The 27,976-nt window shown below is 37.8% G+C and overlaps 1 protein-coding gene across 2 annotated transcripts in view; it reads left to right on the top strand.

Annotated features, from left to right (window-relative positions):
• Positions 1-27,566, top strand: part of ACTR2 (actin related protein 2) — a 37,677-nt gene extending 10,111 nt beyond the window's left edge. The window contains exons 3-10 of one of the 2 annotated variants that reach the window (XM_032873769.1): positions 249-263; positions 3,696-3,911; positions 7,696-7,768; positions 12,067-12,203; positions 13,828-13,977; positions 18,285-18,430; positions 22,220-22,352; positions 26,231-27,566. In XM_032873769.1, the coding sequence (XP_032729660.1) occupies positions 249-263; positions 3,696-3,911; positions 7,696-7,768; positions 12,067-12,203; positions 13,828-13,977; positions 18,285-18,430; positions 22,220-22,352; positions 26,231-26,401 (1,041 nt within the window). In that variant the 3' untranslated portion in view covers positions 26,402-27,566. The remainder of the gene's footprint in view (positions 1-248; positions 264-3,695; positions 3,912-7,695; positions 7,769-12,066; positions 12,204-13,827; positions 13,978-18,284; positions 18,431-22,219; positions 22,353-26,230) is intronic. The other variant, XM_032873770.1, reaches the window with a different exon arrangement.
• The last annotated feature ends 410 nt before the right edge of the window (positions 27,567-27,976 follow it).

Below are 27,976 nucleotides of genomic sequence, written 5' to 3'. Positions count from 1 at the left end.
GTGGTGATAGACTAAAAACTGGAAATTTAAATTGTTTAATGAGTTAATTTTCTTTCAGGAGTAATAACTGTCCATGTTAATTTGGCCCTGATTATTAACTCCGTAAAATATAGTACTGCATCTGATCTCTACCTAATTTGTCTCTATTGCTTGTATGTTTAAAAATTTCAGTGAGGATTTTATTTAGGCCTTTTCTGACTCTTACTTCTACCTTCTCTCTCTTCACCTTTCTTGACCTGTTGAAGTAGAATAACAAAAAGATGGTAAGTGAGGTTACACACATGCTCTCTGTTTGTTTTCCACTTTTGCTTGATGGGACAGTAGTTGTTGTTTTGTGTCCCTGTAGTATTGGGGAGGGGGGTAATTCCATATTTTAATTTTAAGTACTTTGATTTTTAACCTTTTTCATTGCTTCAATTTGGTAGCAACTAATTAAGTCCTATACTTTCCTGATTGCATACAATGGACCAAACCAGAACTAATTACTAACATAGTTTTGAATTATTTTCCTTGTGTTTCTTGTAGACGAATGTTATAATTAAAATGGAATGTGGTGTGCATAATATTAGAAACCAAGTAGCTTTATTTAGAATACGTGTGATTCAGAGAATTGTGGTGAAGTTGTTACATTTGGATAAATCTATTTTATTGATCAATGTTAAATTAAACATTGCCTATCATAGTCTGTATGTATTTGCATCCAATTGGGTAGTAAATGTGTAATAAGCTGAGTAAAACTTTGATATGCCAATAACTATAGATAGTAAAAAGGGAGGAAAAGAGATTGACTTGTTTCTTATACCATTTTTATTGATGAGCAGATTTTTACAACATTATCTGAGGATAAATAAGAAAAATGTGAAAGTCTTACAAGACTTTTCCATAAACAACACACCTTCCCCCTAAATAAATACCATTGTGTGAACCAGAATTTGAACTAGAAGCTGGGCACATCCCAGACAATTCACTCTCTTTATATTTTTCTGTGACAGCCCTTAAGTGCTTCAGTAGTAAGTGTTTTCAGGCTTGTGTGTTTTTTATATTATTTGTAAGCAGTTTTGACAAAGATCAAGTATTTTTTAGTGATTTGTATTTTAACAAGTAACTATTTTGCGGAGTGTTCTTTTGGATAAATGAAAACATTTAAATGTGGAAATTCCTATATTTATACTAAATAAAAATCATGTATTAGTCTTAAAATCTCAAGGGAATTAAGTGTATACTTGTAGAGAACAGTGTAGGCTTTATTAACAAACTTTTTTTATGGAATTTCCTTCTTAGGGATTTAATTTTGGTTTTAAAATGTGTTCACTCAGTTTTCCAATTTGAGGTGACATTGTTCAGAATAATTCTTGGCAAATAAAGCTACACTGCCTGCTTTTCATAAAAGATAAATGCCTTTGAAAGAGCATCTCATATAGTTACTGTGATTTCTCATTCTTTCAAGTAACAGGTGGTAGTTGAGGCTTTAAATCCAGGGGTGGGGTGGGTGGTAAAAAAATCTAAGGTTCTGAGGTATAAGGCAAGTCACACAAAGCTCTTGGCATTTGTAGTTTTTGAAAGTTGAAACATTCTAGGGAATAATATATATTCTATGGTTCTTTTAATTAATATTTTAGATACAGATTAATTTTTGGATTAGGTGCTGAGCTACTTAAGAATATTTGTACTAATTTCATAGGTTAATACCTGTTTTCCATTTTAACTGTTCTTCCTTTTTGTTCAGAGGGATTATAAAATATTCAATGCTAGATGTTTCTTTCAGTTAATCCTTTATATATGTATGCTCTAGAAGTAGATGGATGAGACTTTTATTTTGAATTGGTACTGGATCAGACATATGTAAAACCCTATTCTTGCATGGAAATAGAAGTAAATATTCTGATGAAATCTGATCAGACTTATTCTAAATTTGATGAACTATAGTTATGAATGTATATTGATTATATAAGCCATCTAATTATTTAATTTATTAACTTTGTACAACACAGAATGATACATTCTAGAGGAAAGTAACAAAATTGTGTATTATATTTGTTAATTGTTAAAAAGTTAAAAAGTAATGTATGTGACCATTTGTTAATGGTTAAAAGTAATATATGTTCTTGTAGGTGTAGATTCCCCCCAACATTTGATTAAATGTTTAGAATGTATAGCAAAGTTGAATGAATCCTACAGTGAAACCCATATACCCATCACCTAGATTCTAACACTATTATTTACTCTCCTGACATACCACCTATTTATTTATTCATCCCTCCATTAGTCTATCTCATTTTTTGATGTATTTCAAAGTATCAATGTACTTCTCCTAAAGTAATTCAAAATATGCATGTCATTGATTAGAATTCACAGATGCAGATTTTTAATTTTCCATTTTCCTATCAGATTCTTTTAAACAGTTAATATTTAAGAAATTCAAGTATTTATGTTATGGTAAATTAACTTTATAAGAAATTAGTTACGACAGAGAAGCTTTTGTAACATTTCTAGCATCTGCTTTAACTTTGTTTTTCCTTTTTGTTGTTGCTTTCAGTGGATTTTTCCAGAATTCTTTTTTTGAGCCCTCACCCTGGTTTACCTCTGATCTTTTTTTAAATTGTTAGCTTTAAAAGTTTTAAACTCACATATATTTAAACCTTATTTTGAGACATTTTATGTTAATTTTAACATTTCATTTCCCCATGTTTTAAACTTACGGTGTTGTAGCAAACAGTATCTATTTCTGATAGCTTTTTTAAGTTGAATTAATCAGTATATGTAGAAATCAGGATTATTTAGTAGCTTGAATAGCTGATTTTTAAAATACGCTTAAATTCTATGACATCATTAGCCTTATTATACATACAAAATTTGACTTTTCAAATGTGGGTCATCTTAAGTATGCTCTCCTTGGAGACAAGACTTGTGAGTACTCTGCTTCTTGTGTGCTAGCATAGTTTTCCAGTATTATACTTTAAGGTTGGAAATGTTGCTCATGAGCTAATTTTTAAACATTGTTTCCCTATGTCTTAATTTTTGGTATGTCTACAAATTTCCACTGATCTTGGTGAGACGTATATAAAAACTTAATTTCAGTTCTAACTGAGGCATGTGCAGGTGGAAGTTTGTGAAATTTGCAAGTAATGTGGTGCATATCTGCATTATTACAATATAATAAAGAGTCATTTAATTTTTAACTTTTTTCATTATGCTTTGTTGTACATTAAAACGTATCATTTACACTTACCATTTCAATATTTAGTACAAAGAACTGTGCTGCATGCATTGAGCATTTTTCTACAAGTTTTTTTTTCCCTGATGTGCTATTTCACATATCACAGGCCTTATTTTTTGAACATTTGAGCAAAAGAAACAGATGAAACCTCATACAAAACCCTCCAAAATATGAAAATGTGGGGTTTATTTGTGCTAATGCTCTTCTTTTGGAAACATATGTATTGAAGGTAAGGTCCATTTATTGATTTAAACCACGTTGTACATAAAAATTTATTACTCATGATTAAACTCTCCAAGGCATTGTTCTTGAAAGAAAAGATTTTTTAAACTTGTGGAATGAAGAACTTTATCTGAAAGTGCCAGAAAAATTAAAATTAAATTATTCCCTAGTTTTCCAAAATATCATAGGAATGTAATTTTCTGAAGATATTTTATGCAAAAATTTGGCCTAAAGCCTTGATGTTATAATTTTCTAGGATCTTATGGTCGGTGATGAGGCAAGTGAATTACGCTCAATGTTAGAAGTTAACTACCCTATGGAAAATGGCATAGTACGAAATTGGGATGATATGAAACACCTGTGGGATTATACATTTGGACCAGAGAAACTTAACATAGATACCAGAAATTGTAAAATCTTACTCACAGAACCTCCCATGAACCCCACCAAAAACAGAGAGAAGATTGTAGAGGTAAGTTTTCAAGTGGGGTGTGTATATATGTGTTTCTGTGATGTAATGTTACAGCACATGTTCTTTTACCATTGTTATTAAGAAAAAGGGAATGAAAATAATTGTTTTCCCCCCAGATCCTATTTATTGAGAACCTAACTAGTCATTATTTCTAAGTAGGATATATCAGTAAACAAAATCAAGTCCTGTTGCCATGGAACTTGTTCTGGCAGGTGACACCCACCCCACCCCCACTGCCCACAAAGTGAATTAACTGACTGGTTTGTTGGAAGATAATAGATGCTAAAGAGAGGGAAAGAGCAGGTTGAGGGGTGTGGGGAGGGGGTAACATTTTTCACAGGGTGTGAGAGTAAGCATTGAGAGAAGGTGATGTTTAAACAGAAAGTAAGGGAATCAGCCAGGATATGTTGGGGGATAGCATTCCAGACAAGGGAAGTAGCTAGCCAGTGTGAAGGTCTTAAAATGGGAACAAGCCTGGTATATTAGAGAGTCAACAAAGAGGCCAGTATGGGGGAGCAGTAGGAGATGAGGTTAGGGAAATAATAGGGCCAGATCTTCTAGGGCTTTACAGGCCCTTAAAGAGAATTATTCTTTTACTCTGAGTGAAATGAGGTGCTGTCACACAGAAGAAGGGACATGCTCCAGTTTAGGTGTCTGCGGTGTTGTGAGTAGACCATAAGGAGGCAAGGGTGGAAGAGAGACAAGTTTGAAGACTTTCAGTTACCTAGGCAGAAGATAATGATGGTTAGGATTTGGGGTAATAGCAGCAAAAGTAAAGAGAAGTGGCCAGACTGTGAATCTATTTTGAAAGTGCCAAAGCATTTTCTGGTGCATTAAATATGGGTAATAGAGGAGGGGAGAACCAGGGATGACTCAAAAGGTTTTGGGACGGGCACCCAGAGGATAACATTACCATCAACTGAGATGGGAAAAGACTCAGATAAGTAGAACAGGATTTGAGGGCAATGGATCAGGAGTTAAGTTCTGGACATGGTAGGCCCTCATTAGACATCCAGTCAAAAATGTCAGAGAGAGGGCTGCCTGGGTGGCTCAGTGGGTTAAGCCTCTGCCTTCAGCTCAGGTCATGATCTCAGGGTCCTGGGATCGAGTCCCACATCGGGCTCTCTGCTAGGCAGTGAGCCTGCTTCCTCCTCTCTCTCTCTCTCTCTACTTGTGATCTCTCTCTGTCAAATAAATAAAATCTTTAAAAAAAAAAAATGTCAGAGAGAGGTATCCCCCACTTTTCAAAAGTTCATGTTATGCCACTTCACTTTGACCAGAGACCTACATTAGTACCTGTTTTCACTAACTGAAAGAACTCCAAAGAGGATTTTCATTTAATGAGAAAGGGGAAAAGCAAAAATTGCATTCAGCAGTTTTTCTACAGTGAGCTGTTAGAGGCAGCGCACACCCAGAGCAGAGCGAGTGGCGGCGCCAAACTCTGACCCTGGAATGACACTCAGCATCTCGGCATCGCGGCGCCATAGCTTTGAACTGTGTCTGTGAGCACCTGTGCTTTATCTTGTTTCATTTTGTGCATCCATTAGCAAGATGTGTCCTAGGTTATCAGAAAAGCCCAAGAGAGGTTATTTTTGGGGTTTGGGAACACTCAATTTTCCATATAAGCTTGGTAATGGTAATTGCTTCTTTGATTTACATTTCAACTTTACTTAAGGTTTCATAGGAATATTCTATCTTCAGGTAGCAGGGAAACCTGTAAAAGATCAAGTTCAGAAGAAAAGTCTGAGGCTAGAGAAAGAAACTTGGGAGTCATCGGGATATGGATAATCAGTTCACCAGGGAAGTGGGAACAGACAGTGGTGGGAAGGCTAAGGACCAGGGAGGTGGGAGTTAGTGAGAGGAGATTGAAGGGTCCTGGGGGAAGCAGGTACGGAGAGCAAGAAGTCTTCATTCTTCAGAGTTTAGATAAGTAACTTTTCAAGGTTGTCTTTCATTATATTTTGTTTTATATGAGGTAGGAAGTGTATGACTTTGTCTTGTTATATTTGAGGTAAAAGCTTGTAATAATTGTTTCTGTCTTAGTTTTGCAGATACTACTCTACATCTATTTAGCTGTTGGTGGAAATTTTGGAAGGATTATACAAGAGATTATTGCTAGACAGTATTTTTAAATTCTGGATTAAAGCTTAAGTTTTATATTGAATGTTTTAAAAATTTAAGATCCTGGTTTTAGTTACAAAATCCATGTCATTCCTTATGGCTTATATCTTACTACTTCTTTTTCCCCTCCTGACCACCCCTAGAACTGTGAAAGATGGCCGTTATTATATTAGTTCATATTTTAGTTGCAACTTATTATTTCTAAGTGATTTATAACTACTAATACTTTTTGTGATGGATAAGTAGTCATTTGTAATTGGTATTTATTTTTAGTAGCACATTGTAAAATCAGGTTGGAGGTACTTTTGCATTAAACCAAAAGGTTCCTCCTACACATGTTAACCACCTTAGGAAAGTAACACAACATCAGAATGAAAATCAAGTTTCCTTTTGGATGAAAAGTTAGAAAGATGACATTATACCTGGATGCGTCTTCTACTAGCTAGCTATTTGACTAGGACATGTTTGTGTTTTTTGTTTGGTTTGGTTTGGTTTTTTATCTGCTAGACTGATAAGAATTGGTCTCACTGTGCTATAAAGTCTCATGTTCTTTTAATATTCTTTTTTACTTGTGGGTGCAAATTTGGCTGTGACTGGTAATGCCCTACTTTAATCTTATCCAGTAAGTTCATTTAGTACTACAAGTACTTTCTAATTATCTTACAAATAAAAACAAGTTCTAGTGGACTTTGAAGGTGACAAATACAAATACAGCTTAACTCTTCCATTTTCTCCTGGCTGGAGAGGGGATATGGTATAAAATACGGGTTGGAATATCTAGTTTCTTAATTGAGTACTGGCTAGATTAGAATATCTGGTTAGAATATCTAGTTGCTTAATTGATAAATATGTATTTCAGAGTAATAACATTTAAATCCTATGTAATTCTCATTGTGATCATTTATAAAATTTCTAAGTCACTAGATTTACAGAGTGGTAGTCAGCCCTGCCAGGCAAGCAGTGCTCCCTGTAGATGACAGAAAACGTCCTACAGGATGTTCCAGCCCACCTGGATTACAGAGAATGAGCATGGTTGTGACCAGAGAGGGCAGAAGGAGACTCCTCCCTTTAGTGTAGCTCAGCTGAGAGCGGCGCCACAGCCAGGGCTCAAGCCGGGAGGGTGGGTGGAACAGCTAGGCAGTTTCTGTATCTGCCAGCATTCAGGAATTACTGCATATATTTTTGGCTTCCTGCCCTGCCATTTTACTACTTTTTCTTTCCTTTTTCTTTTTTTTTTAACCAGTTGGGGGTAGAACTCTAGTCTTGGCCCAGGTTAGGACAGAGGGATGGGAAGGTCAGCAGTTGAGCAGTTTCTGTAGTTTGTCCTTGAATTAAAAGATATTTTCATTAAGGGACATCATTAAGAAAGGCTTGTTCAGATGCAAAAATCTTTCTTCCATTCTAATTAGCTATTAACCAAAACATTCAAAAATCTTGGCTTTGTAGCACTTAGGAAATACTTGAGGACTCCGTCTACATCCAAAAATCTGTTCCCTGCATTGGAGCTCTGTGACAGCTGAGGAGAATGGAGGACTCTTTTAGGTCCCTTTTGATTCTGTTTTGGCAACTAATCTACTCTGTGACCATCAAGAAAGCATAAAATATATACGTATTATATAACTTCTAAATACCAGCATTTCTTTCTCTCCTTTTGCATTTTCAGGTAATGTTTGAAACTTACCAGTTTTCTGGTGTGTATGTAGCTATCCAGGCAGTTCTGACTTTGTATGCTCAAGGTAGGTGAAACTTAACTTTTAGAATAATCAATTCAGTAGACATTAAGGGCATTTTATATCAGAGGAATTTGGTTTTTCAGTAAGTTGTAAATCCCAGAAAAGCACAATATTTATATATTTATTTAAATTTTTCAAATATTTACTCAAATATTTTCATAATTTCTAAAATTAGTCAAATAAAATACCACATATATTTTTATTTCCTTCATTAAGCAATGAAGGACTTAAGGTAAAGAGAACTCAAATTTTTAAAAATTTTTTATTTTTTTTATTAACATATAGTGTATTAATAGCCCCAGGGGTTCAGGTCTGTGAATCGCCAGGTTTACACACTTCACAGCACTCACAATAGCACATACCTTCCCCAGTGTCTGTAACCCAACCACCCTCTCCCTACCCCCCCTGTCCCCGACCCCCGCAACCTTCAGTTTGTTCTGTGAGATTAAGAGTCTCTAATGGTTTGTCTCCCTCCCAATCCCCTCTTGTCCCATTTATTTCTTTCCTAACCCACTACATTGCCTCTCAACTTCCTCATATCAGGGAGATCATATGATAATTGTCTGAGAACTCAATTTTTTAAAAGTAGGAGGTTCCCTCTTTTAGACCTTTTTTTTTTAATTCTTTTTTTAAAAGATGTCATTTATTTATCTGTCAGAGAGAGAGAGAGAGGGAGAATGAGCAGGGGGAGCAGCAGGCAGAGGGAGAAGCAGACTCCCCACTGAGCAAGGAGCCCTATGTGGGACTCAATCCCAGGACCCTGAGATCATGACCTGAGCCACCCAGGCATCCCTAAACTTTTTAAAGTAAAAAAAAAAAAAAATTTTTTTTTAAGAGATCGGAGGAAGCAGGTTCCCTGCTGAGCAGAGAGCCCGATGCGGGGCTTGATCTCAGGACCCTGGGATTATGACCTGAGCTGAAGGCAGAGGCTTTAACCCACTGAGCCACCCAGGTGCCCCAAAGTAAAAATTTTTTATGCAGTGAAGAATGAGCTGGAATTCGTCCTTAGCATTGTCAGAGTTGGGGTGCCTGGGTGGCTCTGTCAGTTAAACATCTGTCTTTGGCTAAGGTTGTGATCCCAGGGTCATGGGATTGAGTCCCGCATTGGGCTACCTGCTCAGTAGGAAGCCTGGTTCTCCCTCTCCCTCTGCCGCTCCCCCTACTTGTGCTGTCTCTCCTGCTCACTCTCTCTCTCTCAAATAAATAAAACCTTAAAAAAAAAAAAAAAGAATTGTCAGAGTTTAAAAAAAATACGTAGAGATCTAAAAAAGGTTAGTATAAAATCACACTTGTTACATACATAGTAGAGGAGAAGGTAGACATTTGGAAATGCCTTCCTAACTTTTATGTTTTCTTGGTGCTGCCATTAGTAACTGCATGCCTTTCTGTTGAGAATAAAAATTGGCCATGTGGGGAGAGCTCTTTATATTCTGATAGTCTTATTAAGAGAATTTATGGGGCTGTCAAATAGGTGCCACACAGCCTGTTAGGCACTTGAAATGTGAAGATACCCCCAAAGAATTTAGAGTCCAATAGGAAAAAAACCTACAGAAACAGATAATTTTGACTCAGCACGACAAAGGTTTCTAAAGGAGGTGACACCTGAGCTAAATCTTCAGCCTTAGTCATTAGCTGTGTGTATGACATAGTACTTAGAAGACTCACTGTGGTGACCCATCTAATTCTAAACATGGATTAGTAAAAATCACCTTGTAGAAATACTCGTTGGCTCATTAAACTGTCTTCAGTACTACATATAGATACTTAGAAAATACTTGGGGGAATTAAATTTTCAAAAAAGTTTTGTTCATTCATCAAGTGGAATGTACCTTGTGCTGTGTGTAGTGCAAAGGACATGGCAGTGAGTAAGGTCTTCTTGACCTTAACGTGATTATATTCCAGCTATGAATAATTTTCCTTTGAAGAAGGAATTTAAAATCATTGGTTACTTTATAAGGAGTGTTTACCTGCACTGAGGTAATTTTATTTCATTTTTAGAAAAATGAATTCTAGAAATTATTTTAGAAAATACTTTGGAAAAAAATAGATACTAAAAATTTGGGGAATCTAAGCTTTGAAACTGGTGATAATAGTTTCATTTAGGTGGTGAGGATGGACAGTGTTAATAAAGTGAATTTTTGTTTAAATTGTATTTGAATAAAACTGACCATAACAGGTTTTTCTAGCAATATTCATGCATTTATTTCCATCCAATGAGAAGATACTGTCTTTTAATTCCTGGTATTTAGTCATTTTTTGTATAACTATTGAATCCTTAATTGTGAGAAATGATAGTCCAGTAATGATCAAAAGAACTCTGACCCACAGGTAAAATTCTCCTTCTAAACAAGGTGGCTAGTGCTACCAGTTATATCAAGGTAGGAAGAAGCATTTGGAGCCGTGGAAGGCTTGTGAGTAAGAGAAGTGACATGGTGGTTTAGGAAGCTATGTTTGACTGCATGCTAAAGACAGGATTGAAGGGAATAACTGGAATTAGGGAATCTGGAGGTAAGAGTTGTCAGGAAAGGTGTAAATGAAGAGGTATGAACTCAGTTGAACCTCAAAGAATCCATAGGAATCGAAGTGGAAGAGTGTATACTCAAGTGACAAAATAGTGTGGCACTGAAAATGGGTCAGATGTGTACTGCGAAAGGCTAGTCTGTAACCTAGTGGGAGTGGGAGAAAATAAGCTGCAGTTGGATGGGAAGGTCTGTTTGGAAAATAAAATGTAAATCCTGCTTTAGTTGATATTACTGGGAGTGTTTTTGAATTAATGATGTGGATTCCTCTTTTTTTGCAATGAGATGTTTTTCTTGTTGAAAGGAATGCAGCATTAAAAGGCAGTAGATGATTTTTATGAAGCTTTTTATGAAGATTTATATACACCATCAATCAAGGAAAGACAGTATATGAGCTTCAGAAGGAGGTAGATTGAGTAAATGTATCAAAGATAAATCATTATGATTAAATATTATGGTGCATTCAAGTTTGTATTAAGAGAGGGAGAGAACCTATTCAGGGATGTGAAAATGATAATGCTTAAGAAAGTTACAGACATTGGGGCGCCTGGGTGGCTCAGTGGGTTAAAGGCTCTGCCTTCGGCTCAGGTCATGATCCCAGGGTGCTGGGATCGAGCCCCGCATCGGGCTCTCTGCTCAGCAGGGAGCCTGCTTCCTTTCCTCTCTCTCTGCCTGCCTCTCTGCCTACTTGTGATCTCTGTCTGTCAAATGAATAAATTTAAAAAAAAATCTTAAAAAAAAATTTAAAAAAAAAGAAAGTTACAAACATTGCATATTCTATAAGGTAAAAACTTTTTTTGGTTAAAACGTTAGACTAGTAACTATTAGAAAATTTGAGTTAGGAAAAGTTTTGTCTTTTTTTTCCCCCTAAATTAACCCTAGTGCAGAAGGTAACTTTTGCATTCATTTGTAGTTTAAATAGTATGTATGGGAAACAAGGCAGCTTCTTTGCTATTCTTTTATTAAAAGGTTTAACTGACATTGATTGTCTTTCTGGTTTCTGGTGAATAATTAAAGTGGTCCTTTGGCTGGCCAAGGTTAGTTGTTCTAAATTTCCAGCTATCTAGTATCAATAGGAATTTTTCCAAGACACAGTTTTGAATATATTATATGACAAAAATAATAAGTACATTATTCAACAGGTTCACTATCAACTTGTATAGTATTTATCTCTCAAAATGGTTTTCCTAAAAGTTACGATGATGCTTTAGAAAATTCCACTTCAGGGAAATTCAGGGATCAAGATTAAATTGGAAAGAAAAAGAATTGTACTGAGCTTTAAGAACATGTTGTGTTTTGGGGTGCCTGGGTGGCTCACTGGGTTGGGCCTCTGCCTTCGGCTCAGGTCATGATCCCAGAGTCCTGGGATCGAGCCCCACATTGGGCTCTCTGCTCTGCAGGGAGCCTGCTTCCTCCTCTCTCTCTGCCTGCTGCTCTGCCTGCTTGTGATCGCTGTCTGTCAAATAAATAAAATCTTTAAAAAAAAAAAAAAAAAAGAACATGTTGTGTTTTTCAGTCCTGGGTCTCAGAGTCTGTTTCTTCCCGTCTCTTGGGATAGCACACAGATTAAAGGTCTCACAAGAGGCATGTGTGAGAACACTCACTTTAGTGTCTAGATGTTAGAAGTAAACTGCAAAATAACAAATAATAAAGAAATGCTGTCTTCTAGACCATTCTGGTTGGTGAAGTTTCTAGTTTGGCTTCTGTACTAATTTTTGAAATTTGCTGGTTCTGATTTTTCTGATTTGGCTTTTTATTTAAAACCTCACGGTTCTCACACAGGTTTATTGACTGGAGTAGTGGTGGACTCTGGAGATGGTGTAACTCACATTTGTCCAGTGTATGAAGGCTTTTCTCTCCCTCACCTTACCAGGAGACTGGATATTGCTGGAAGGGATATTACCAGATATCTTATCAAGGTAAGCAAAAGAAGATACCATAGAAATTAGCTTTTGTAGTTTATATTTACTAATTTAACATATTTGAAATAATCCTCTCAGGATCATAGCAGATCTTCTGCAGCACTGGGGGAATGACCCATTTACCCCATTATTCATGTCAAAATCCATGTAAAATTTACACACATGTTGTCTGGTGTGGTAATGAGAATAGAATACATCATTACATAATTATGTTTGCTATTCCTGAAGACTTGGTAGTGAAGTAGAAGAGACCGTAAGACTTCTTGAACAATAGAGACAGCCTTTTCTGCCATGAAACCTTTCTTTGAGGGGAGCCTGGGTGGCTCAGTCAATTACGTGTCTGCCTTGGGCTCAGGTCATGATCTGAGGGTCCTGGGATCAAGTCCCCTCAGCAGGAAATCTGCTTCTCTCTCTCCCTCCCCTCCAACCCCCTACTCGTGCTCTCTCTCTCTTTCAAATAAATAAAAAAACTTAATAGTCCCAGTTGTACCAGACTTCAATCTTTAGTAGTTTTCATGGAATATATCCAGTGTTTAGTGTTTACTATATATTAATGTTTACTTTAACTATAATTAGTTACAATTTTCGTTAAAACATTGCTGGAGAAAGTATATAAGGCTGTTATTTAGAGGTATGTGTATATTTTTAATATTGAAAAAAAAAGTTTAGACTAGTTAGTTTATTCTCTCCAGGTCAGTGGCTCTCAACCAGGGGTAATGCTGCCCCCACCCCACCCCCAGGACATTTTGCAACATCTGGAGACATTTTTCGTTGTTCCAGCTGTGCAGGAATGCTACTAAACATCCTACAGATGTTTAGTGGGGGCAGTCCCCACAACAAAGAATTTTAAGGTCCACAATATCATTGGTGCTACTGTTGAGAAACTATTCTAGGGTGATGTCTGTACAGTAAAATAGGTTGTATAAGTCTTTATCTTCACATGGTGTTCCTTTTGTCTCATTTAGAGTAATAATGAGATTAAGCTAATGAGAACTATAATACTCTTGTTCCAGGCCAAAATTCTGTCTGAGGAATATCTGAGGGTTTTAAAGTTTTTGTATGAAAAGTCCAATTTGGTTTTTTTTTTCTGTTAACTTGAATTTTTATTTGAAATTTTTTTCCATTAATTTGAATTCTAATCATTTATTTCATTGACAAATACTCTTGCCCATCTACTATATGTCGGACATAATGCTAGAAGTCAGGGATAAAACTTTTTAAGACCTAGGGATATTTCATGAATATGGCATGATTGAGCAAATGGCAGATTATAAGAGTCCAATACTAAAATAATATTCATTGAAATATTTATTTTGATTATTTATCAAAACTATCTAAACGTTAGCACTCAAAACAGTCATTTTTTAAAACTAGCTTGGTTTTTTAAGCTTACTTTACCCATTTATTATTCATAAACTGTTAATTCTTTCACTCTCTGTGAAAGTGAAATATAAGTCCTTTTATGGAAAATACTCTTCCCATTTCTGAAATTCAGTAAGACCTAAGGATCCACTGTCCATTGCATGTGTTACTGACTTGAACTGTTTAGTGAGCAGTGAAAGCTTGCCAGGGTTTAACTCATTCAGATTAATTGTGAATTTGCTGCTGTTTTTTGTACCAGCTGCTGCTTTTGCGAGGATATGCCTTCAACCATTCTGCTGACTTTGAAACAGTTCGCATGATTAAAGAAAAATTGTGTTATGTGGGGTATAATATTGAGCAAGAGCAGAAGCTGGCCTTAGAAACCACAGTATTAGTTGAATCTTACACAGTAAGTATTTTCGGTATTTAATACATATGTGGTTTTAAAATGGAGCACCATGATTGTTGATAATGTGCTTAAGTAGGTTTTCTTAGAATCAGTATTTTTGTTTTGAGTTGTTAGAGTATATATGTGTGTGACTTTTAATGTCTTTCTACAATAAGATTCTTTGATTTGATTATTTTAGAGTACCATATAATGTGAAATAAGGCAAATCATAAATTGCTTTCCTACCTTAGGATATAATTAGATAAGAGATGTTATTTTGAGATTCTGAGATCTAAAATAGCACTTTTCAACATGTGTTTTGCAGAATGTTGTTTCTCTGAGATATTATTAAGTAATTTCACAAAAATTAAAGTGGAGTTTACATTGTCCAATAAGTTTGGGATTCAGTTTCACTTTACTGAAGAGCTTCTCAGAACCTTTGTTGCGCTTAGTATGTGTATGTCTGTGAGAATGTGCCTGTTTCTCAACCTTATTAGACTACAGGATTCTAGTGTTTCCTAAGACTCCTGTTCTAGGAAGCGTACTTTGGGTAGTGCTCATCCTATAGTTTTGCTCTAATAATTCAGTAGGTGGCAGTCTTTTCCTGACTTTGTATTTTCTTAATGAGCTGTTGAAAACAAACGTTAACTTGAAAGTATAACAAGTAAGACTGAGAACCCAGTTATAGGTTACACCAGGAGAGTTGATTCTACTTGAATTTTTAATGTATTGTTATCTTAAGTCTATTATATTCATCTGGGTGGAAAATACTTCCATATCTCATTTTTGATCTAGTTATTACTAAAATGAAATCAAGTAATGGGCAATAAAAGCAAATATTCTTAAACCGTTTGATTCATGTAAGCTCTGCATATCACAAATATGTATGAAATAGTGATTTTGAAAATTATTGTTAATTTTTATGGGGCGCCTGGGTGGCTCAGTGGGTTAAAGGCTCTGCCTTCGGCTCAGGACATGATCCCAGGGTCCTGGGATCGAGCCCCACATTGGGCTCTCTGCTCAGCAGGGAGCCTGCTTCCTCCTCTCTCTCTCTGCCTGCCTCTCTGCCGACTTGAGATCTCTGTCTGTCAAATAAATAAATAAAAATCTTTTTAAAAAATTAAAAAATAAAAAAAAATTATTGTTAATTTTTATAAATTATCCTGTTTTATTTTTTAAGCAATACTGATCCAAATAATTTATAAGCAACTTATTAATCTCCAGATCTGCCCTGGAGATTCTTTTCTGAAGCTTTTCTGATAGTTCCTTTAAATTTATAATTTTTCATATACCTGACTGACTTGTAAGAAAATGGCATGAGACAAAAAGTTGAGGGAACTAGAAATGTAAAACATGTTTTATTTAATTTCTCCCCGCCTTTCTCAAAGAATTTGAGGTGGGTTACAAAAATATACATAGGTGACTTTTGGGGCGCTGACTCCCTATGCAGTGTATAACTTTTGACTCCCTCAAAACTGAACTACTAATAGCCTGCTGACATTGCCTTGCCAATAACATAAACAGTCTACTAACACATATTTTATATGTTAAATGTATTATATACCATGTTCTTACAATAAAGTAAGATAGGAAGAAAAGAAAATGGTACTAAGAAAATCGTAAGGACGAGAAGATACATTTACAGTACTTTACTGTATTTGTCGGAAAAAGTCATGTCCTTGGACCTGTGCAGTTTAAACCCATATTGTTACAGGGCCAGCTGCACAATAAATAAAAAACAGTAGACTAATGAAACTGATGAACAAGTGAAGAGGGATAAGGAGAGACAAGTAAAGGATAGGATAAGATTTGGTGCAAAAAAATGAGAATCCTACAGTCATAATAGGTAGGGTAGGGTCTAGAGGTTGGTAGCTCCTAGGCCAGGTGGCCCCATGCTGACCAGCAGCCAGAGTATGGAAAGAAACCACACCCTCGGAGAGGCTGAAGTATGAGCTACAGAGGTTTTGCCAATAACTGTGTACTGTGTATAAAATTTTTCCAGATATTTTGGGTGATTTCATGTGGTTTCTAAACTCACCTGATGGGTTTTGTTTTTTTAAGGGTATTTGTTTGAATCAGTATCCTTGGGGGTTATTTGTTTTTTGAGTGGTTTTTTTTTTTTTTAATTTGATATAATTTATTAAAAGACAGTTTGTGGAGGTTTTGAAAAATGTGATTACTTTTGCATTTATCTGTAAACATGGAGTAAATGTTTTAAGAAAAAACCTTGGCTTTGTGGTACTTGGTCATACTGGAAAGTCATTTTTAGAATCCAAATACAATTACAGTAGTCATATTATTATAAATATACTGTGAGACATGTCAGTGTAAGACTAATTCTGGTGTCTCCTATGGAAATGGGTCAAATGCCAGCATACACCAGCATGCTTATAATTCAGGTCAATCCAATAAATTGTGAGGTGGTTTTAAGAGAGGGAGGGGCGGGGTGCCTGGGTGGCTCGGTGGGTTAAAGCCTCTGCCTTCGGCTCAGGTCATGATCCCAGGGTCCTGGTATCGAGCCCTGCATTGGGCTCTCTGCTCAGCAGGGACCCTGCTTCCCCCTCCCTCTCTCTGCCTGCCTCTCTGCCGACTTGTGATCTCTGTCAAATAAATAAATAAAATCTTTAAAAAAAAAAAAAAAAGGGGAGGGGCACCTGGGTGGCTCAGTCTGCTAAACATCTGCCTTCAGCCCAGGTCGTGATCTCAGGGTCCTAGATCAATCCCTAGCCCATCTCCCAGCTCAGAGGGTAGTCTGTTTCTCCCTCTACCCCTGCCCCCCCCAGCTCATGTGCACACACACTCTCTCTCTCTCTTTAAAAAAAGGGGGGGGGGGTTTTGGTGTTTGCCTACTTGGCTTAGTCAGTCGAGCATCCAACTCTTAATCTCGGGGTCATGAGTTCAGACCCCACATTGGGCTACAGCCTACTTCAAAAATTAAACATTAAAAAATAAATTAATAAAAATAATAAAATATATTAATAAATAAATGGGAGTTTTTACTTATCATTTCTCATTTAATTAAATATGAACATGATGTGTGACTTTCTACATACATAGGGTCATGTTGTAATGATATCTGACCTGTTGTTTAAATCTTAATTTGCTCTGTGGGCACCTGAGTGGCTCAGTAGTTAAGCATCCGAATCTTGATTTCAGCTCAGGTCATGTTCTCATGGCCGTGAGATTGAGCAGCAGACCAAGCAAGCCCTGTGTTGGGCTGCACGCTGGGCATAGAGCCTGGTCAAGATTCTCTCCCTTTCCCTATTCCACTCCCCCTGACCCTGTGTGCATGGGCTCTCTCTCTTAAAAAAAATCCTGGGGCACCTGGGTGGCTCAGTCATTAAGCATCTGCCTTTGGCTCAGGTCGTGATCCCAGGGTCCTCAGATCAAGCCCCACATTGGGCTCTCTGCTCCGCAGGAAGCCTGCTTCTCCCTCTCCCATTCCCCCTGCTTGTGTTCCCTCTCTCGCTGTGTCTCTCTCTGTGGAATAAATAAATAAAATTGTTTAAGTAAGAAATCTTATTTGCTTAAGTTGAAATTATATTATCCATTATTTAAAATTTAATAGGATCTAGAGGGGAGTGTAGCTGGCTCAGTTGGTAGAGCATGTGACTTGGTCTTGTGAGGGGTTGTGAGTTCAAGCCCCACTTTGGGTGTAGAGATTACTTAAAATCTTTAAAAAAAAATTTTAATAGGGTCTAGTAAGTAGGATACAGTAGAACTGCTTAATAAAAAGTAATCTTGAGGCACCTGGGTAGCTCATTCATTAAGTATCTCACTTTGGTTCCGGTCATCATCTCCTGGGATCAAGCCCCTCATTGGGCTCCCTGCTTGTGTTCCTGCTCTTGGTGTCTCTCTCTGTGTCAAATAAATAAAAAAAAGTATATATTACAGTAATCTATCAGTGTTTCTTAAACTTTTCTGATCATAAAACATTTTTTGGATTACATGATTTGACAGAAGTTTTACACATGATATAAACTGTTTTGATGGCAAAACAGTAAAGTTTCACAGTGCAATTATTTGGTAAAAGAAATTATTTAAAAATTTTAACTGAATGTGTCTATGCTACACAGTAAAAATATCCATAAAATAAACCACAAATGTGTTAAAACAGAGAAACAGCATTGACACCAGCCAGTAATCCAAATGCAGTGGTTTATTGATGCTTCCTTTTTTTTTTTTTTTTAAGATTTTGTATATTTATTTGACAGAATGATTTTGGTTATTGAACAGATATGTTTAAAGTACTAGTGTTCTAAAGAACACTGGGAAATTTTTTTTAAATATGTTTTGCTGACTAATACCTGGTTATTCTTCGTTTCTAGCTCCCAGATGGCCGCATTATCAAAGTTGGGGGAGAGAGATTTGAAGCACCAGAAGCTTTATTTCAGCCTCACCTGATCAATGTTGAGGGAGTAGGTGTTGCCGAATTGCTTTTTAACACAATCCAGGCAGCTGACATTGATACCAGGTACATCATAAGTGCTGGTTTCAAAGTTATTTATCAATAGATAGAGTATGTATAGTTAAAGTGACTAAGTTGTCTATTACTTCACTCATGGTTTTGAACAGATAAGGCAAAAGAATTTTTTGAAGGTGACATTTGATGTTGGCTATATATCACTGGGTCTCAGAAACCACCTTAAACTTTTTTTTTAAATAATTCAAAACTTAAGGAAAATTTCCAATAATAATACAGAGAAGTCATGTATACTCTTTACTCAGTTTCTCATTCTCCTAATTTTAACATTCGGCAAGTTTATTCTATCATTCTCCCTCTCTTTTTTCTTGAGCCTTTTGAGAGTATGTTGAACACGTAAGTCCTCTTTACTCCTTGATATTTGCTTTGTATTTCCTGAGAACAGAGGTATTCTCTTAACTAGCTGCAGTGCCATTTCTGAGCTCAGGAGAGTGATTACTGATCTGCTGTTATCTGCCACCCATTTTTCAGTTTCGCCTACTGTCCCCGTGATGTCCTTTATACAGTTTTTCCTTTCCCCAGGAGATTATCAGGTCTAAGCTCACACAGTGTGTGTAGTTGTCGTGTTTTAGCTTTTATCTGTTACAATTCTTCAGGCTTTCATAACAGCAACATCTTTTTAGAGTACAAGCCAATTATTTTAGAGAATTTTTCTCAACTTGAGTTTGAGGTTGTTTCATGATTAGATCCAGCTTATGCATTTGGGGCTGGAATACTACTGAAGTGATGTGTCCTTCTCAGGGTGTCCCATCCAGAGATGAGATCTCTTTGTTCCTTGTTGGTGATGTTAGGATTAAGCTCTTGAAGTTTTCTGTTTAGTTTTTGTATTTTTCCTTTCTTAGTTTGTAAGTAATTTGTGGGAAAGTACCTTGGGACTGTATTGATCTCCTGTTCCTCATTAAACTCTGCCCCCCCGACCCCTTTTAGTATTGTTTATGATTCTTGCCTAAATCCATTTTTATTGTGCTCTCAAAAAGGTAATTTTCTAATTCTGTCATTCTTTCTATATTTATTAATTGGCATTCCAGCATAAGGAAGCGCATTGCCTTGTTTTGCTTGTTATCAATGTGAACTCATGATTTTGTCCAGTGATTATAATCTGTTACTGTCTTTGTTTATTTTGATGCTCAAATTGTTCCTGATTTGGCCAGGGAGAGCCCCTTCAAACACACCTGTGTATCCTTTGACATGCTCTCATCTCTTTGAGCACATTCTGTTTTGTGGCACAGGATAGTCATGCCTTAGCTTTAATTTTGTAGGTAAAACCTTACCATCTAGTCAGAACTATATGAAAAGCATATTTTGAAGTATTACTCTCCCAGCCCCTTGTTCTCTACCCTAGTCTTCCTCCCTGTTATAGGTAAATGATCTCATTAGCTTGGGTTTGTCCTTTCTGTGTATCTTACTTGTTCTTATACAAAAGGTAGCTTAGTATAAATGCTTTTTTGCACTTTACTTCCTTCACTTAATATATCCTAAACAATCCTGTACCATTCCTAGAGATTGTCCTTTTTTTCCCCAGTGTATACATAACATTCGGTGAATCTGGGTTACGTAGGTAGATGCCAGTATTTTTGCAGACAAATAATGCTGCAGTTAATAACCTTGTGCACAGTATATTTTTGTACTGTTGGGCATGTATAATTTGAAAACATTTCTAAAGGGAATTGTTGGGTCTGAGGGTAAGTAAATGCATGTAGTTTTGTTACTGCTAGGACCCTTCTCCTTCCCACCAGAAATAGATGAGGGCACCTGTGTGTCCCCACAGCTTGGTCATAGTTTGGCAACTTTTTAACTTTTTTGCCAGTCTGATGAGTGAAATGATATTTCAGTGTAGTTTCAATTTGTATTTTACGTAAGAGAGAAGTTAAACATATTTTTCTATGTTTAGGGCTGTTTCTGTCTTTTTCTGGTGAATTATCTGTTCATGGCTTTTGCTTCTGTAGAATTTTTGTAATTTTCCCCCTCAGTTTTTTAAAAGCTCTTTTTATATTATAGCTCTGTGATATTTATTGCAGGTACTTTTTCTGATTTTCCATTTGTCTCAAGTTTTTTGGCCATACAAAAATTTTTATTTACTTATTAAATAAGTTGATAACCTTTTATTGCATCCAGAGTTTGAGTCATAGTTGAACAGCCCTCCTGTACACCCAGGTTATGGAGGAATTCACTCAGAAGCATTTTGTAAAAAGCAAGTGTTTGCTTACTTGTCTGTTTAACCCTGGGTTAAATAACCATCAAACTAATTTTTGTGGGATGGTGGAGGAGCAGGGTAATAATGAAAAGTAATAAAAATAGCAAGCAGTTGGCTTATAACAAGCTATAAACTTAGTGTGAGATGATCAAAAATCTAAATCTCTCTTAGTAGGGATTAGGTAGATGCTTTTGTCCCTCAACTTAATGATCGTTAATAGTAAAATTGGACTCAAAAGTATATACCTAGGGGCGCCTGGGTGGCTAAGACAGTTAAACCTCTGCCTTCGGCTCAGGTCATGATTTCAGGGTCCTAGGATCGAGCCCCACATCCGGCTCTCTGCTAAGTGGGGAGCCTGCTTTCCCCTCTCTCTCTGCCTGCCTCTCTGCCTACTTGGGATCTCTCTCTGTCAAATAAATAAATAAAATCTTAAAAAAAAAAAAAAAAGTATATACCTATTGGTGGTGATTGAAGTGTTGGCATTCCCAAAGCACTGGAGTCCGGTTCAGGACCTTACAACAGAGCTAGCATTGGGAAGTAGCACAGCTCAGCTCCGTGTGTTCTGCATGTTGAAGGTGTACCTGTAAATGCTCGTGGGAACGGACCATGTGGAGCCATAGCTCAACTGCATGTGCTACACTCGTGTGCGGAGCTCTGCAAGTGGGCGTAAAAGCCGCACGCTTCTGTAAGCTGGGGTCATGGTAGGCGGAGCCGTTGGAAGCCAGGATGGATAAGGCCAAAATAGCTGTGGCTCAGCTCCTGAACTTCACTAGAAGAGTTCCTCAGACCCTCACTTAGTTCTATTACTCTTACCACGGATGCAGTTATTTTAGATTTGACTATCTGGTATCATAACTGGTAGCATATTTAAAGAAGAAAGAGAAGACTTCTGTAACGAGGAAACACGTCAGTCTCACCTGACATAACAGCAGCTAGTTCCAAGGCAAAGGAACAAAAGGGAAAAAGTACAAAAGGCAAATGGAAAAATTGGAAGAGCAACTGAAATCATAGTAGAAAATGGTTAGTTATGGTAAATTCCAGGAAGCAGTGTGATGACATACATAGTCCAAATAGTGGAAGTTTGTGATGTTAACTCTGGTCATTGTTAAATGCCCAATTACAGGGGTGCCTGAGTGATTCAGTCAGTTGGGCATCTGACTCTTCTGATTTCAGCTCAGGTTATGATTTCAGGGTCATGAGATCGAGCCCCACGTCAGGCCCTGAGGTCAGTGCAGAGTCTGCTTGTCCCTCTCCTTCTTCCCCCACGCCCAGCTTGCTCTCTCTCTCTCTCTCTCTCAATAGAAAAATAAAAATATATTTTTTAAAAAGTCTCAATTATATTTGCAGGACAATGTGTCATGTGCTTTAGAAGCATTCTCATTAAAATTATAATAAGTATTTTACATGTAGAGAGGATTTGTTATCTAATAACAGCATTAATAACAAACGTTCAGCCCTGCAATTTCCATGTTGAATTTTATTTAATTCTCCCAGCAGTCCCTTGAAACTGATAGATATAAAAGGAATGCTGAAAGATTGTTTTTCTCATCTGAAACCCCAAATGAATACCTTTTGTGTCTTTCTAGATCTGAATTCTATAAGCACATCGTGCTTTCTGGAGGGTCTACCATGTACCCTGGGCTGCCATCACGGTTGGAACGAGAACTTAAACAGCTTTACTTAGAACGAGTTTTAAAGGGAGATGTGGAAAAACTTTCTGTAAGTATCAGTCAATAATCCAGCTGTTAACGTACTTTTTAAAACCTGTAAAGTAGCTTGTGAATCTTGACAACCACCAGAGGGAGCAAGAAGTCTTCCTAAACAAATTTTTAATGAAGTCGCATGCAGCCTTGAAGAGATAGAAGTAAATCGTTCGAGGTAAGCTCTGTTTCAGAATGGTTGTCCTGCCTGGTCACCTCTGTATTCAGTGGCTAGAGGCAGTGAGGTCCCAGGCCACATGTTCTGGTTCCTCTGTAACAGACAACCTGGAGTCGAGGTGCTTCTAAGGGCACAGGAAGAACCTGCCATATAGTATTCCTTCCCCCACCCCTTTTCTGTGGGGATATGTTCAAAGGCTCCCAGTGGATGCCTAAACCGCAGATAATACTGATTCCCCCCATACAAGAACACTTATGATGAAGTTTAATTCATAGATTAGGCCCGGAATAAATGAACAACAACAACAATAAAATAGGACAGTTACAACAGTACACTGGAAAAAGTTACATGAATGTGGTCTCTGTTAAAATATCCGATTGTACTATACTCACTCTTGTGGTGATGTGAGGATAAAATGCCTTCGTGACGAGATAAGGTGACAGGAGTCACGCAGGCCTTGTGATGTAGTGCTGTGTTGGCCGGGCCATCATCTGCTGCCAGAGCATGGGTAACTGAAACCACAGATAAGGGGTGACTGCTGTGTTATGGAGAGAGAAATGCCTTTGGGGTTTTGGGGTTCTTTTTAGCTAACTTTTTGGATATGTAACCAGCCTTCATTGCTACTCTTGGACTGTCTCAAATTTCTGATTCTGGGTTATTTTTCTGGGCTATTTCTTGTATACATCTTACTTCCCTAAAAAGATTGTAAAACATAATATAGCAAATATTTTGCATCCCCATCAGCTGTCCTTGCTCTTGAAACAGACTTTAATTGGTAGTTGTCAATGTATAGAATAGAAAGTAATTTACAAACTAGAAGGTAATAGCTGATGGGAATTTGACACTTTTTTTTTTTTTTTATCAACACTGGAGTGTGCGAAGTACACTATATATACTATGCACTCAGCCAGGGTCATTTAATTCTAAGTTAATCTCTGAGCTCTGTCCCAACAACTTTGATCAGCTGTTGTAGATAATGAGATTACATATTACAGAGGACTATATATATCAGAGATACTAATGTCACATTTTCATCTATCACTAAATTGTGAAAATGGAGTGTGGACTCACATATATTAAATAAATTAAAAGACTCAAAAGGAACCATGTTGTCTAAGTACTTTGCTTATTTGTCTGATTTTTTTTTGTCATACATATAATTTAAAATTAATCTCAGGTGATTATTTCCTTACTTGGCAAATATTTCTTGACCTGCTTCTGGGTGCCACTTGTTTAGCTGCTGGAACAAACAAAACAGTGGTAAATAAAAACCAGGTCCCCACTTTTACTCTGTGACTATGTCAGTAGGAATAAGCACTATGAAGAAAAGGAAAGTAAGGTGAGGGGCTAGAAAGTGGTAGTGACTGGGGAGGTGGCATGCTCCTTCATGTGGTGTGGTCACGGGAAGACCCTGAGGAGATCAGTTCTGAGCAGAGACCTGAATAGAGTGAGCCGGTGAGCCGTGTAACCCTCTGTGGGAAGAATCTTCCAGGAAGGAATGGCAGGTGCAAAAGCCCTGGGTTGGGGCATCTGGGTGGCTCTGTCGTTAAACATCTGCTTTCGGTTCAGGTCATGATCCCGGGGTCCTGGGATTGAGGCCTATTTTAGGCTCCTTCCTCAGTGGGGAGTCTGCTTTTCCCTCTCCTTCTGCCTGCTTCTCCCTCTGCTTATGTGCTTGTTTGCTTTCTCTCTACCTGTCAAAAAAATAAATAGAATTTTACCCCGCCCCCCCAAAATGAAAGCCTTGGGTTGTCAGGAATGTGCAGGTATGGCTGGGGCAGAGTGAGTAAGGGGGAGGCCTGGTTGGTGAGGTCAGAAAGGTGGTCGGATGCAGGTCTCTGTCAGCCATGGTGAAGGGTTTAGCTTTACTCCTAGTGAAACAGCCTTGGGAGGGTTTTGAGCGGAGAAGTGATAGGATCTGACTTGTTTTTAAGGGATCACTGAGTCTGGCGTGGGGGAGGGAGGAAGAAAGAAGGCTGTAGAAGGACAAGGTGGTGGGCTGGGAGGGAGGGAGGTGGTGGTGGAAGTTCATGAGATAGAGGAGGTATGAAATTGTGTTCTTGAAGAATAGAAGAGAGAAGACACATGCCGTGGGCTTGCCAGGCTGCACTAAGGGGCTCAAGTGAAGGAAGTGATGCAGTTCAGCCGAGACGTGCAGTTTCCAACCTGTCGTGTTCAGTTGCTTGGGGGCAGCTGCAGAGAAGAGAGGTGGTCCCCTGAGTCCAAGGTGTGCCTCATGAAGTGAGAGGGAGAGAAGGATGAAGTCACAAAGGAGACCAGGAAGTAGTGGGGAGAGCACACACACGCACAGGAAGAGCGCGCATGAGAGGAAATGCACCGGGGCTCCCGTAGGTGACTTGGCAAAGAGGAGTGGTGGCTGGAATGGTCTGACAGAATGAGTTTCAAGGGACTTGGCTCACTCAGTTGGCTAAGCGACTGCCTTTGACTCAGGTCATGATCCCAGGGTCATGGGATCGAGTCCGGCATCCAGCTCCCTGCTCCAAGGGAAGCCTGCCTCTCCTCCTGGCTGCTGCTCCCCTGCTTGTGTGCTGGCTCGCGCACTCGCGCGCGCGCTCTCTCTCTCTCTCTGACAAATAAATAAATAAAAATCTTAAAAAAAAAAAAAAAAAAGAATGAGTTTCAACTTGGGAGTTGCAGGGAGGAGGGAGAGAGAAGCAGCAGTGGAGAACAAGAATTGGTGTGACCAGACCAGGTGGTGTGAGAGAAACAGCAGCCCGCTCAGAGCTGCAGGGACCGCAGTGCCTTCAGGGGCTAACCAGCTTTCCCTTAGAGCCAGGGCGGCTGACCTTCAGGCCTGTATCATACTGCCTGTTTGTATAAATAAAGTTTTATTGCGACAAAGCCAGGCCTATTTTTTTTTAAGTAAGTAAACTGGTGTTTATACCTGATCCTACAATTGGGTTATGTGATGTGGAGACAATCTAAAATGACATAGTGACTTAGAGTCCTTTTGCAGGATTTGTGACACAGTAAATTGAACTATGACATTTTAAGGTTTTTCTTTCAGGCATGGAATGATCACACTTTGAGGTGTATCTTCTATTAGACAATCAATAGTGGCTGCAGAGTGTAAAACTTACTCCACTTGTCTAATTTTGGTTACTGTGTTCATTTTTTCCCCCAGCATCTCCACGGTTTATTTGACCATATTTGGCTTTGTTTATTTTGAGAACATTTCATTTGAATTTGAGACAATAGAAAGTGAGCTTTGCTTATAAGAAAAGAATTCCAATCTTACTTTTACATGGGACAGCAATCATAGAGGCATTAGACCTTGAGGAAACCGTAGAAGTCCTCTTATCCAAGTGATTTTGACATCTAAGTGATTTTCTCATGTGGTCATCCCCAGGAGGTGAAGAAACCTGCCACAATCAGGACTCTGGTACTTGGGCTCTCAATAGGCTGATTGTGCAGTTTATTGTTCACATCAAGACAATTTTGAGAGTGACAAGGGGTGTTGTTAATAGCGATGGGGGAACAGGTGTAAATCAGCACACTGGGATGGTTTGAGTGATCTCCTTGGTCTGAGCTTTGGGCAAATTACCAAAAATGTCTACTTCAGATAAAAAGTCAAGCCATCCTACTTACATCACAGGACTTGTGGGAATTCAGCAGCAGAATATATGAGACAATCATCTTCATGAAGCAGAAAGCATGATGCACTTGTGACATTTTACGATCTTGTCTTTCTCCTTTAGAAATTTAAGATCCGCATCGAAGACCCACCGCGCAGAAAGCATATGGTGTTCCTGGGTGGTGCTGTTCTAGCAGATATCATGAAGGACAAAGACAACTTCTGGATGACCCGACAAGAATACCAAGAAAAGGGTGTTCGTGTGCTGGAGAAACTTGGTGTGACTGTTCGATAAACTAACTCCAGAGCTTGTTCACATCACACCCCTAATGCTTTCTTTTTGCCTTTATTGCCAGTCTTTGAACTCATTCAACTTCAGGACATGGAAGAGTCCTCTCTGTGCCCTTTGACTGGAAAGGTCAGGTTTTATTCTGGTGTCTTGGGGAAGCTTTGTTAATTTTTTGTTAATGTGGGTAAATCTGTTTAATTCAACCACTTCCCTACAAACATGATGAGAGGGCAAAGGGTCCTGTCTGCTGCTTTGTTTCTTCTAAGTAGGCATTTAGATCATTCCTGTCAGCTTCCTATTTTCACTTTACTGCTCTAATGCGGCTAGTTTTAGTCTTTAGCACGCTAGGTGGTATGCCTTTATTAGCATAAGAAAAAACTTTACAGGGGCTTTTACATTTTATTGGGGTGGGGGTGGTGAGGGGCGGGTGAGCGGCTGCTGACCCCTTTTACAGCATTTCCTCCCTGGTGTGGTGCTTTCAACAGTCACTGCACAGTTGAAGTACCTTAAAGCTTCTGGAATTAACATTTTAGGGGGAACGTTAGACTCAGAATTCAGGTGTTTTTGGTGGGTTTTTGCGTGGGGGCAGGGAGTGGTTTTTTTATTTTACAATTTTGATTTTTTGAGCTTTTCTGCTCTGAGGTGTGTAAGATGAAATTTATTTACAGTACTTTGATTTGGCAGGTTTTCTTCTACTTTTGGTCTGCCTAGAACTGTTTCCATGATATAAAAAGCAAGTGTAATACTCCATTACCATGTGGCTTAGGGATTTATTTGTTTTGTTTTGTTTTTAAATCAACCATGTTAGCTGGGAGTAGACTCCCTAGAATCTATCAGTGCAAAATTAACAGTTTAAAAATGCTTTTGGAAATTCAGATTGCAGATGAAAAAAGTGCTTAAGAGTGCTTCTTTTTATACCAGAAGCATTAAGGTAATCCAGTGCCAAGTACCATTCTTGCAGTTACACTTTGATATATCTGACCAGTGCTTCTTTAGTAAGAATCAGTAAATACATAGGAATAATTACTGGCAGTAGGTTATGATTGTTGGGTTAAAAATAACATTGAAATATGGGACTTGTTGCCAGTTGGGTAATTTTCATTGCTTTTTTATTATTATTTTAATTTGAAACTTGGAAGTAGAATAAAATTTGACTACTTAAAATGTTGGCCAAAAAAATCAAGATTTAAATTCATATTTGTACTGAAAAAGTAATCATAACAATAAGTCTCAGTCATCTTATGCTTGAAAGAAGAGTTGTTGATATTTTGTAAATGTTAGCAAACTTTCCCATCTGTCAGAAAATCATATTTATGAATCCCGTCGGTATTGCTTTGTGTCTGAAAAATATCAACTAGTACTCAGACTTGAATTCTTTCTAGATTTGAAAAATAAAGTAATAAGTTGTATCACGCTAAGTACAAAATGCAGATTCTGGGGGAAAATGTTTTCCTTCATTTCAAAATATTCTTTAGTAATAATGGCTTTGAACGAAGAAGCTTATTATTTTTAGGTGACTGAAATTGGAGAAATTATTGGCTTTATAAAGAGTCTCTTTTCTGTGAGAAAACTTAAAAATCA

The sequence above is a fragment of the Lontra canadensis genome, unplaced genomic scaffold (assembly GCF_010015895.1).
Source record: "Lontra canadensis isolate GAN:19392208 unplaced genomic scaffold, GSC_riverotter_1.0 scaffold50, whole genome shotgun sequence".
Lineage (NCBI taxonomy): Eukaryota > Metazoa > Chordata > Mammalia > Carnivora > Mustelidae > Lontra > Lontra canadensis.
The sequence above is the reverse complement of the archived record's forward strand: the minus strand, read 5'-3'. Positions and strand labels throughout refer to the sequence as shown.